This window comes from Drosophila teissieri, chromosome 3L, assembly GCF_016746235.2.
Source record: "Drosophila teissieri strain GT53w chromosome 3L, Prin_Dtei_1.1, whole genome shotgun sequence".
NCBI classification, from domain to species: Eukaryota; Metazoa; Arthropoda; class Insecta; order Diptera; family Drosophilidae; genus Drosophila; species Drosophila teissieri.
The window spans coordinates 16112790-16125695 of NC_053031.1; the positions used below are offsets into that span (position 1 = coordinate 16112790).

Genomic DNA, 12906 nt, shown 5'->3' on the forward strand with positions numbered 1-12906 from the left:
TTTTAAATATTGCCTACATATCCAAAGCTGTTATCAAAAAGCTTGACATCCTTTAATAAAATAAACTTGGACGTATTTCAAACAGTGAAATATTTACTCCAGTAACTTTATAATTCAATTTATATTTTTACTGCTTTTCAGTTACAACAAAAATAAAATTGATAATTAACAATCCTTAGATTATTGTTCAACCTTAAAATATTAGTGTAATGCTCGTAATGATTTTAGTGGAGCTACATTTTCGAAATTTCTTATATTTGCAAAAACAGGAGACAAGGGAATAAACTCTGGCTAAACCCAAATATGGCCACTGAGTCACCGACCCGAAATCAGCTCCTCTCCTCTGCCATAAATAAGGAGGAATACGCCCTCCAGAGCGCCTTGTCTCCTGCTCCTTGTCTCCTGCTCTGCGGGTCCCCATGTCCCCAAATTAGTCTCAATGACCCCTCTGGAGGCGAGTGACTTATAGCACACTTTTGGCCACTTTGCGCTTTGACTTGGCTTTGGCTTTGGCTTTTGCTTTGGCTCCCTGGCCGAATCAGTTCAATGCACGCACATTGACCCAAAAATTGGCTTAGGCCCGATATTGGATTTTGCTTAGTTTGGGGCTATGTAAATTCGGACCCGTTTTATGCGCTCTTGTCAACAGTTTTACTAATTGGCGTAGACAATGGTTTTTGTATCTTTATTTGCGCACTAGTTTTTTATACCCTGCTTGGGTAAAAATGTATAGATTAATTTTTGGTTATTTATAGAGAAAAGTAGCTAAGAAATGATTTCATATATGAGCCTCATCACTTTTTCAATCCAATAATTATTATCCAAAAAGATATGGTACAGTACTAATACTTTGTCGAACAAATTATAGTGAGTTCCTTAAAAAGTATAATTAGTATATTTAGTATAATTATGATTTTTGTTTTTTTTTTTTTGTTATCTTTGTCCAGTGGGCAAATAATTAAATCGTTTGATAGCATTAGTAAACCATAAACCATTGAGTAAACCGTTTAAGTACGTTGATCTGATATCTGATATTGTGGGATGTTTCTGTGTGATGATGATAACACTAAAACGTGTCAAATGTGTGCACATCCTAGTTCCGATCTGGACAAGGACTTGTGTGTGCTGACCTTTTAATGACCATCGGTGCAATGTCGAATTCCAGCGACCGCGTGAGTGTGGGTGACACGTGTGTGCCATATATCCTTGCGCTGCATCGGTTGCATTCAGCTCACAATTTGTCATGGAAATGCAAAGGAACTGCAGTGTGCAGTGCAGCCCTGAATTAATCTGCCCCTTCCCCGCACTCTCTGTATTTTTACCCGCCTGTGTCTGCCATCTACTCAATGTCACTTGCAGGAGTTTGGCATCGAACTGTAGAGTAATATGTAACCATGTCTGCTATTTTTGTGAAATGGGGGTAAAACAAGCAATTCATTAAAAAATATAATTAAATATTTACATTTCCAATGAATACTTTTAATCATAGCACGCCCTTTTAATCCCTTAATTTCCGAAGTATTAAACAAATAAGTGCTAGGAATAATGTAGTTTCGCTATATATGTAATTTCATAGTTTAGTAGCTATACATCGAAAGCTAATAGGGGAACTTTAGTGGGCATCACTGCTTTCCCCACGCTTGGGACCTTGGCAATGAGGCACTTCTATCCAAGGATCCGAACGCGAATACGAATACGAATACCAAACGAACCAGAGCCAAGGACCCGACTGCGGATGCGGAAATGCGCATGCCTGCGTGTCCTTGCCCTTGGTCCTTGGTCCTCGCCCGGTGGAGCAGTAGTACGTCTCGTAGTGCCCCTGAAAACTCTTTTAACCTTCGTGCAGCCGTGTGGCAAGTGCATCGTTGCAGCTCCCAAACATGCGCCTTTGCACATTCGCTCTATGCAGAGATAGAAAGAGAGAGGCATTTGGCTGGATTGAGTTTGGGTTGCCGGGGTCATCCTCTTAAAAGGACCAAGGGTGGCGTCTGGTTGCCCCTGCCACGTGTCGCCATTTCAGTTGCAAATTTCACGACGCTGTCATTGACCATGGTATTTGGCCACTACTATATTATGGCTGCCAGGGCCAGTGGCTCAATGCAACGCCCTCGCTGCATTTGGAGGTCCACAAGGGGACATATGCATTCTGTTCCAAAATGAATCTAAACTTGCAAAGGTCTGCAGGGGGATTAGCAAGGTTAAATCGCATTAAATATACTTTATATGTCTAAGTATTATAATTTGAAACCATAATTCTCGTTATTCAATTAAGTAAAAAAGTAAAAAAACAGTTTAAGAGTTTCTATTAAAACTTTTACTAATAGCAGACAATGTATTTTGTTATGGAGTTTTCTTGAAAAGCTGTCCGAAACAGGCATGATATGTTCTTGAAAGTTAATCCCGTCTTGTCAACAACAATTGCAAATAAGAAAATCAAGGTTACAAGGTGCTGCGTTCCCTTAGAACTTACCCCACAGCGTGAAAGACAATGGCAGCCAACTCCATTAGAGTGCAACCCCCGAAGCTGGCTAAAATCGAAGCTCATGGAGGAAGTATCTCTGCCTGGGACCGACCTTACCAAACAAAAAGTAGCCCATCGAGTGTCTAGGAAACCGCCTGTCCTCCTACTCCTTTCTCGCCTTTTCCGCCTCACGGCCCTTTGATTCCCACTCGCTTTCCACACCCCAAGTGCCAGAGTCTAAAGTTTGCTTTCATTTCGTTGCCCGAGGGGTTGCAACTCCAGACAGACAGGGACCGCGAACCGGGATCAGAAGCCCGGCGAAATCCACCCACTCGCCGACTTTTTGCAATTATTTTTAATTTCTGTGCTACGACAACCAACTCCCGGAATGCCGAAACTTTGCAACCCCAAAAGAAGCACGCAAAAGGGGCAAGTCCTTTCGAGGCGGGAACCACGATATATACCGCTCACGTCAGAAACATGGATATAAGCTTCGCAGGCCCGGTACAGGGCATCTTCGAATGTTGCACAGTTGAGATCATGAATGCTTGAGATATATAATATATTTTAGTTTTAATAGCTCATAATTATATTAGTTCTTAATAATTTCAAATGTTTCTCAGTATGGGTTTTTTATAATTTTCAAAGTTGGAATTGAAGAATTTTTTTGTCTCTTGTGGTATGAGAGAAATCCTTCTGAAGCACAACTTACATATTTCCATTATACATATAAAAGGATCATGCAATTTATTTGATTTTTTTCTATCTTGAATCTTAGAGTAGAGTGCTATTTCTCAAAATATTTTCAATTGTTGGATAAATCTAAGAACGAAATCTCAATATTGATATAAGGATCTCCAAATTTTGCATTTGTATTGAAAATTATAAAATTCATTACATAAATTATAATGACATATGTGAAATTGTTAGGCATAGTTTTAATCAAGTTTTAGATTTTTTAAGTGAAATTTTTTATTCCCACATAGTGGGTGCCCACTGTGGCGACGTCCACGTCCGCGCCTGAGTTCCATGTTCGGCGTCCATTGCACCCCCAATCTGCTTTGTACATTGACTTCTCTGCTCCGCTTTGTTCTCTGCATTCGCTGCAGGTTCTGGCTCTGGCTCTGGCTCTGGCGGCCTTCCGCTCTGCTCTTTCTCTCTATCACTCTCAGCGATGGTGATGGCGATGGTGATGGTGCTCTCCCTTTTCTCTCTCTGTACCCACTGTGCATTCCCATACCACGACCTACCTTACCCACACCCACAGTGCGCTGCCGCTGCCGCTGCACAACTCCCGCCCAGGCAGCGCAGTAGGCGTCGACGTCGACGGCGACCGCGCAGTTCGTTTTCATATTGAAAGTAGAATTTTTCACTTTTGCGAAAATTTGCAGTCCAGTCTCGGTCTGGTCTCAGTCATTTTGAATACGTCATGTGGAACGCACCGTCACCGTCACCGTCGCGTTTCGTCCTCTGTCGCGCTTTTCCTCTTCTGCGCAATGGTCTTACCAGTCGGCGGTTAACTTTCGTTTGTTAGTACCACAATTCGATCGGGACAAATAGCAATCCTCTGGATGCGGATGCAGAGAGTATCTGCGTGATGCGTCCGAATAAGTGGACTCTTTGTACGTGAATTGGATTAAGGCAGTGTTGTGTGAGCTTTGTAAGCCAATTTAATGGAGAATAAATTTCACAAATAACAAGGGAAGCTCAAGGATAGTCCTTTTAAGCACAATAAGAATAGTACAAACAATTGTTAAAGTTATAGTTCTTCATTTGAAATTAAAAATTTAAACTTGTGACAATATAAAACCAAAAAATACCAATAAAAATATGGTGTAACATATTTTTTTGTGTGCAAGTCTACATCCGTAGTCATTGAAAATAATTCAAATAACGCAAATCTTTGTAAATACGATTTATGAAATGCGTATATGGTGGTGTAAAAAAATGGAATAAAAAGGCAAACTTATGTTGAAACTCATTGGCCATTCAACAAACTTCATGTTACTGCGCATAACTGAACGATATTGAGCATATATAAGCATTAGGTGACTCATAAACTCATAAAAAATGCTCTAATAACCTCATATCAAGTGCAATAAATTTGCATAAAAATGCATCAAATGGATTTAAAATAGTGCACAAAGGAAATGAGTAAAACATTTAACAATCAAGAATGTGAAATTGTTGAAAAAAAAAGATACAAAGTCCTACAATTTTTATACAATTGAGAGTTAAAAAAGTGAATTTAAAAAGTACTATAAAAGGAAATTAAAATGATTACAATGGATTTATGTGCAGTTTGCTAAGCTAAACAGCAACAATAACAATAACAAATACCGTCTACAAAAGTAAGAGAAAGAAAAGTGATCTTTTAAACTAGCAAAAAACCATTTACAAAGGCCGCTTGACCTTTCACTCTCGGGTTTCAGGCGTAACTAAGCCCCCAATTAGATGCTTAAGTCTAATGACCATGTGAAAAAAATCGAACTCGATAGCCCTTATCCTTCCTGCTGAATAAGCTCCTTTTTTGGCCCCAGTCCACGACAGTCTGACTCATTCCACTCAGATGAAACTCCGTCTGGAGTTGCAACCCTCATTAGAGGCGAGCCACACCCCCTGCAAACAGAGCGCAGCCCCACCACCCAACGCCCCCCGGCAACTCCGCAGAAATGCAGAGACCCCAAGAAAACAGACACAGAAAACAGAGGAGGAAAGCTAACAGGGGATCTGCAGCCCGATAACAGCGCGCTGCTTGCTCAACTGTAGACGCCCTGTTAGCTTCGCCTTGGTGTGGGTGAACTTGAACACACTCGCACTCACACACACACTCGTGCTCTATTTCTCTCGGCGCTCTCTTTTTATTTGCACTGCTCTCCTGCTCGATTTATTCCATTTCAAGTTCTTATTTCGCAATGCAAGTGTGTGCGATGTCGTTCAGTGTTAAGGTCAATATATTGCCGCCTCGTGCTGTGGTGTGCGTTTGTGTTTGTTGTCTATGTGTGGGATTGCACTTGAAGAAAATGTGTAATCAATTTACACGTTTTATTCAATCCTAAGAAAAAATTAAAATTTTATCAATTCATTGACTGAGATTAAAAACATAGTTTAATTAATAGTAGACTTCTATTCCACACAAAGTTATAATTGAGTCTAATAAGATATACACATGTATGAAATGTGTGAAGTACAACTTTTTCAAAACGTTTATCGTTAAAAGCAAAAAATAATCGTTACTACTATTTCAATTATAATTAAAATCTCAAACCCTTAATTCTAAGGACATTTGATTGAAACACATTCTCACTCTGTCGAATTCCACATGGTTGCAGCTCGTGAGGTTGCATTTTGTTTGTTGATTAGGCTGCTATTGAATGTTGCCATGCACACGCAACACGCGAGTGCAAGCACACACACACTCACTGAATGTCATCGCCTTTGCTCGTTTGTAAATAGCGGTTCATTCGGCGCCTAGCGTTTGTGTCTCCGTTCATTTTCGTGGAGGTCTCCCCCACTGACGTTTGCGGAAGCTTCCGCTATGTGGCCGCCATCGAGTAGACAGGGAATTGTGGGGCATGAGGCATCATCTCATGGCGCTTCGAAAAATATGCATTTCTATCGACAATGTCAGATGATTGCTCTGAATTCGCGTTATAGACAGGTGAAAGCAAGCGATGTTAACAATATTTCGTATGTAATGTTCAAGTTCTGATGCTTAGTGATAATTAAGGAGATGATTTTATTAAATTAGTTTATCCTCAACATGCAAATAATCAATTTTAAATGTTTTTACGCGCTCTTAAAAGGTGAAACACTCGGTGAAAACTCCCGACAACACAAAAACGCCCAAACCCCAAGCCAAACTCATTTAATTTTATCCGCAATATTCCCTTTTTGGCAACACAGCTCCATTCATCAATTACGAGCAGACCCCGAACCTACCTCAATGCGTAACCCTGCCCTAACCCAGAGAAAATAACCCAGTGTGGGCCAGACCAACCGAAAAGCGCAACCCCATGGAAATCTCTCCGCACGCATATTACTCATACGCACCGAAACACGGAAGTTGAGTCCCGTTAAGTGAAACCCCGAATGGGTAGCGAGCAACCCCCGAATATTCAACCCTTAGCCACAAAAAACTCCAAAAACTCCCCCTCGACACTGCCCCATTCCCTAATTTGTTAACCCCCCAACGAAAAACGAAAAAAAGCTAAGAAAAATCCGTGTGCGCTCTTCTCTTTTGGCTGGCTCATTCGCATTTATTTTTGTTTATTTATGTTTTGCTTTTCGTATTCTTCGCCCCAGCTTCCTCGTACGCAGTCGCTCTCTCTCTCTCTGCGAGCCTCTCGCTTTCGAATACTTCGCATCTTTGCAGCCGGATTCTCTCATTTTTCATACGGTTTTCACTTTCATTGTGCAGCTTTTTGCGCGAGAACCTCGCTCTCTTTTTTGTCGCTCTCTTCTGGTTCTGTTCTGGCTTTCAGAGCTTTTGCCGTTTCAGTCAGAGAAAGTACGGCCAACGCAACGGTTGCGAATATACTCCAACCTGTCGCGATTCTAGCAATTAAACAAAGCCCCACTGGCCGAGCAGAGAGTGAAGAAGTTTCTAAACGAATTTCCGAAGGAATATATTCAAAAATATTCTAATAAATACACATAAAGTGCGATAAATCGGGGAAATGTGCAATAATTATGGGAGCTCGCCAAGGTCCCTTATATAAGCGAGAGCCCATTGTCAAGGGCGCCAAGTGTTTGCCACATTGAGCCGTGGCCGTGGCCGTAACCGTGTCCGTGTCCGTGTATCGTGCTCGTATCGTATCCGTATCTGTAGCGCCTCGTGAGCGTCCTTGTCCTTGTGCAGGCCGAACAGCTGCTTGGGTCCTGTCCTGTTCCCCCTCGGCCGCGACCTCGTCTTCGTCCTTGTTCTTGAACCGTAGTCCTCCAATGATATCTGCTGCTACCGCTACTCCGCCCTGAACACGGAAAACGACCTTCCCGTGCGCCCAGCTGTTGCTACCGACCGACCACCCACTCGAATTCGACCCTCAGCTGTTGGCCATACGATATACGAAAAAAAGGGGAGAGAAGTTTGCTAGCATTAATGCCAGATAATCGGATATATCGCTAAAACAGCTGTGCGATTCCGACGAAATCATCTTACTCGTCACCTTTTCGCAATGTGCTTCAATAAGTTGTTCCTAATAAACAAATTCGCCCAGCGATTGCCTGGCACAAAGGTCAAAAGCCAACAGAGACAAGTGTAAGAGCCGAAAACCACAAAAACCAATAAAACCAAGTAAATCAAATTGTAATCAAAGTGAAAATTCCCAATGAATGAGCTTAAAGCAGTCAAACATACTCACACAACGCTCCTAAACAAACACAAACAAAAATAACTAAAAAATTAAACAAATTAACTAACGTATATTTTTCTAGAGGTGTTTAAAAAAGCCAACTACTACATGGAAGTATAAACACGCAAATCTAATTGAAAACAAAGTGAAAGAAGTAAATGCTCAGGTTTAAAAGTTTATAACAAAAAAGGCAAAAAAAGCGTTGTGTTTCATGTGCAAAATCTTAAGAAATATCTATACAAATAAACACATATATTTTTGGAATAAAATTACTAATACTAATCATAATAATAAATCTTGTGAATCGTGTTGTTTAAATAATAAAATAGTTTAAGCAGTGAATATATTACGCTAAAATCCATTTATAAACAAACAAATTTAAGATTAAACCTTATACACACCTTAATACGATCATTAAATATATATTCTTATACACGATACGATTTTAATCAATCAATACATCAATCAATTCAGCAAACAATCGAGCGATATACTTCAATTTGCAAAAAAGTAAGTGTAAAAAGAATCTGGAACAATGAAGTATAATATTATCCCTTTTATTCGGAATGTAAATAAATTTTTAACAAACTATAAGAGATATGTGCTTTTCGACGTAATTGTAATAGGTTCAATCCCTTTCAGCTACTTCAAAGAAATACCTACAAACATACTCAGACGCTGCTGTGGATCAGGCGAAGCATAAATCAGCAAACAATAAGCCATCAAGTATTATTAGCAACTAAAACGAACTCAGACTCGGGATCAGCCTCAGAAATCTCAGCACGAGATCATCCAACCTAACTCAACTTAACGCAACTCAGTCGAACTCATCTCATCGTCAACGGAAGAAGCCTCAACCAGAATACAACAGATACAAGTATATATACATACATATATATATTTAGACATATGGTAATGATCAAGCAACTGTGGGCAGGAATAGGAACAACGCTAAGCTAAACGTAAGGACTAAGGACAACAACAAATTCTCTAGATTACAATAGAATACAGAGGAAGAGGACAACTTTTTCATGCAACTTTGAAGGCTGACAAAACAAATTTTTGATAATCCAAAAGCAGAAGCGAACAAATTACAAAACAAACTAAATACAAAATACAAAACCACAAACAGCAACAAAACAAGCGTTAAGAAGAAGAGACTGATTTTAAAATAAGAGCTAGGCAGCGAAAAGGATACAAGGCAGCAGAAAGTGAGGCAAAAGTGATTCAGGATCAAATCCAACTAAAAAGAAAACAAAACGCAACTTTCCATACAGCATATTTAGAGTATATATCTAAGACAGATTGATATTTTTGAGCGATTATCCCTACTTTGATACATCATGTTGAAGAAACTCAAGTGCATGGAGGCGGTGCAGGCCGCAGCGGCTGCCACATCATCCGGAGCTTCATCAGGAAGTGGTCCCGGTTCCGCATCCGCATCCGGATCCGGATCGGCCTCCAAGCTGATCAAGACCGAGCCCATTGACTTCGAGATGCTGCATCTGGAGGAGAACGATAGGCAGCGAGATATGGAGCGGGAGCCGAGCAGCAGTAATTGCAACAGCAGCAGCAACAGCTTGACCCCCCAGCGATACACCCACGTGCAGGTGCAGACCGTGCCACCACGCCAGCCCACAGGTCTGACCACGCCCGGTGGCACACAGAAGGTCATACTGACGCCTCGCGTGGAGTACGTGCAACAGCGAGCCACCAGCTCCACAGGCGGTGGCATGAAGCACGTGTACAGCCAACAGCAGGTCGGTGCTGCATCGCGATCCGCTCCGCCCGAGACCACGGCCCTGCTGACCACCACCTCGGGCACTCCCCAGATCATCATCACCCGAACCCTCCCCTCCAATCAGCACCTGTCGCGCCGCCATTCGGCCAGCCCCTCCGCCCTGCACCACTACCAGCAGCAGCAGCCACAGCGCCAACAGTCGCCGCCACCGCTGCACCACCAACAGCAGCAGCAGCAGCAACAGCAGCAGCAGCATGTCCGCGTTATCCGCGATGGCCGGCTGTACGATGAAGCCACTGTGGTGGTTGCTGCGCGTCGGCACTCGGTATCGCCACCACCGCTGCACCACCACTCCAGATCGGCGCCCGTGTCCCCGGTGATTGGCAGGCGCGGTGGTGCTGCCGCCTATATGGATCAGCAATACCAGCAACGGCAGACGCCACCGCTGGCACCGCCGCCGCCGCCTCCACCACCTCCGCCACCACCACCGCCACCCCAACAACAGCAGCAGCAGCAGCAATACATCTCCACCGGTGTGGCACCACCGACGGCAGCGGCTCGGAAGTTTGTGGTCAGCACCAGCACGCGACACGTCAACGTGATCGCCTCCAATCACTTTCAACAACAGTCGCATCAGTCGCATCAGCAGCATCAGTCGCATCAGCAGCACCAGTCGCATCAGCAGCATCAGCAGCATCAGCAGCATGTGATCGCCAGCGTTAGTTCTAGCAGCAGCTCATCGGCCATTGGATCGGGCGCCTCTTCTTCTTCGCACATCTTTCGCACGCCCGTGGTATCCAGCAGCAGCAGCAGCAACAGCAGCAACATGCATCACCAGCAGCAACAGCAACAGCAGCAGTCGAGCCTGGGCAACTCGGTGATGCGGCCGCCTCCGCCGCCGCCTCCGCCCAAGGTCAAGCACGCCTCCAGCTCCAGCAGCGGCAACTCGAGCAGCAGCAACACAAACAGCAGCAGCAGCAACAGCAGCAGTAGCAGCAACGGCGAGGAGCCGTCTAGCTCGATTCCTGATCTAGGTAAGTCGTCTCCGGCCCAAGACAAGCCACTCGAACTGTTAAACCAGCCACCCGTTGACCCTGACGGCACTTGTCGATCGCTTTATGGTCGGATAAGCGGCCGGCAGGTTCCTACACCGCAGAAATACACAAATACAGGGACACTGGACTACACAACTATTATGGTCTTTTTTGAGATCAATGAAGATTGCAATAGAAATGGATCTGACACTAAATTACATACGAGTATATACTTATCATTAACACGGATCCCACAGTTTTAAGTGTTTCAGACTAAATAGTTTTATTTAGTATCAGATTAAGGCAAGCATTAAAATTAATGCTCAAGTATCAAATATTCAGCATCAAATACTAAATAATAGCTGAAGGTAATTTAGTGGTAAATTTCAGTTGCAACCTAATTTATATCTCTGAAATCTCAAAGATACTCTGTAGATCAGTGTAAAAGTGGAACCAGCTTGGCATCTAGGAAATTAAAATGCGATCGCTTGTGAGTCAGCAGTTAGTATAGCTTTATTTGTACAGTTAGGCGTTGCACATGATACATTTACTTACACACACTCACGGAGTAAATGGTACTACCGGTACTGCTGACACCAAAAGGTCAAAACAAATATGAGTAATTTTACTTTCTACAACTGGCAAAACTATCTAAATTAGAATAATAAAGCACGTTTTAAAAGTGGAATGCAGTGCGGTATTGGGTCAATAGTGTGCTCAGGGGAGTTACCTATGATAATGCTAATCAAGCTGTATGTGAAAGTCTGTTGAAGAATTCACTTAAGTGCACAAGCGTAGTGTGATTACACATTTCAGTTCCAAATCCACAAACTCATTGGATTACCTCATAATTCAGGATTGCTTTTTCGGAATGATATATTCGTGTTCCTACATCTACACATGTATGCAGTGCTGCGCCTCAAATCTGAATTTTTATTTAAATTTAATTATCAATTTAAATTGAAATTGTTTTCGGAGGTTGGTCAATAAACCCGCCCCCTGCCCCCCACGACCCACCCTCCCCCAGCCATTCACGACACACTTTCAGCATGGCCAAGGTTGCGAGATATATGCTATATATTCCTATACATATCTGTATCTGTATCTGTATCTGTTGTTGTTGTTGATTTTTGTGTGTATTCAGCAATTGCTTCTCTCGCTCTCTCACCTTGAACTTCAACTGGAATAAACTTGCCGCTCTGTCTGCTTCTCTGCTTTCCTCTGACGCGATGTCTGCCTTTTGTTGGTATCGTATCTGAATCCGAATCTGAATCTGAATCCGTATCCGAATCTGAATGTGAATCCGAATCTGAATTGGCACTATATCTATCTATATGGGTGAAATGGCGTATAAATGGGATATATGCAAAATCTGCATTGTTTGATTGTTTGATTCGGTTGCTTTTTATGAATTACTTGCCATCTTAGCAATTTGCAATGCGGATTTCACTTGGCCGCTTCTGTTTTTCAGGTTTCTGAAGTCTAGACAAGATATTCACAATTAATTGCTTCAAATATAAACAAAGGCTTATTTAACTGGTATTCAAATGTGTAATGCATTAAAATGAAACATTATTTTAAACAAGCCTCTTGATCATCATTCTATATACTATTTACTGCCATGTTTGAGCGGCATTTGTATGCAAATTCAGCTTTAAACTAATGTCCGTGATTGTCACCTAATTATAGTGATTTAGAATTTTGTTTTTTAACTTCCACAAGTTGTCGGGATTTCCATGAAGCAGTGTTCGTTTTTGATATTAATGAGAGTGCTGATGCTGGTGCGTTTGTTTCATAAGTTATTCACTTTCAGTTTTGTTTTGTTTCGCCACCCTCCAAGCTTTAATTAATCAATTCTCTGTTTATTTTTCCACATAAACGATGAAGCGTAGTGCGATTATGTGACCAGTGCTTTTTCAGTCAGGTTAAATCATATGTTTGAGTCGGGATTTCCAGCTAAGCGGGTAACCTGTTCTGCGAATGCGAAAAGTATACGGATGAAAGTGACAGTTGAGAATGATTTTCGGACTGCGAGCTCTTGGTATTCTAATGATTTCATTTGGCTGAGCTGAGATTTGTGTTTTTTTGTCTTGCTTATTTTTTTATTTTTGCACATGTCCCAAGATACGCTTAGTTATACAATGTATACGAGCGTGTGTGCTTATATGAAGAGTCGGGCGAGCTGCTGATTTCTTGGACTACGGCTGGTTGTTCTTGCCGTTCTCCTTTTTTGTTGCTTGGCTAATAAATAAACGAGTCGGCGAGCTGAGCAAATAAAAGTCAAGGCCAACAGTCGGGCCGTTTTGATAGATTTCT

The 12906-nt window shown here is 42.2% G+C and overlaps 1 protein-coding gene across 1 annotated transcript in view; it reads left to right on the plus strand.

The window, feature by feature from the left end:
* The first annotated feature begins 8194 nt into the window (after positions 1-8194).
* LOC122617971 (ecdysone-induced protein 75B, isoforms C/D) overlaps positions 8195-12906 on the plus strand; it is a 101138-nt gene continuing 96426 nt past the window's right edge. Inside the window, exons 1-2 of the mRNA XM_043794046.1 lie at positions 8195-8325; positions 8458-10590. Coding sequence (XP_043649981.1) covers positions 9159-10590 — 1432 coding nt within the window. The 5' untranslated portion in view covers positions 8195-8325; positions 8458-9158. The remainder of the gene's footprint in view (positions 8326-8457; positions 10591-12906) is intronic.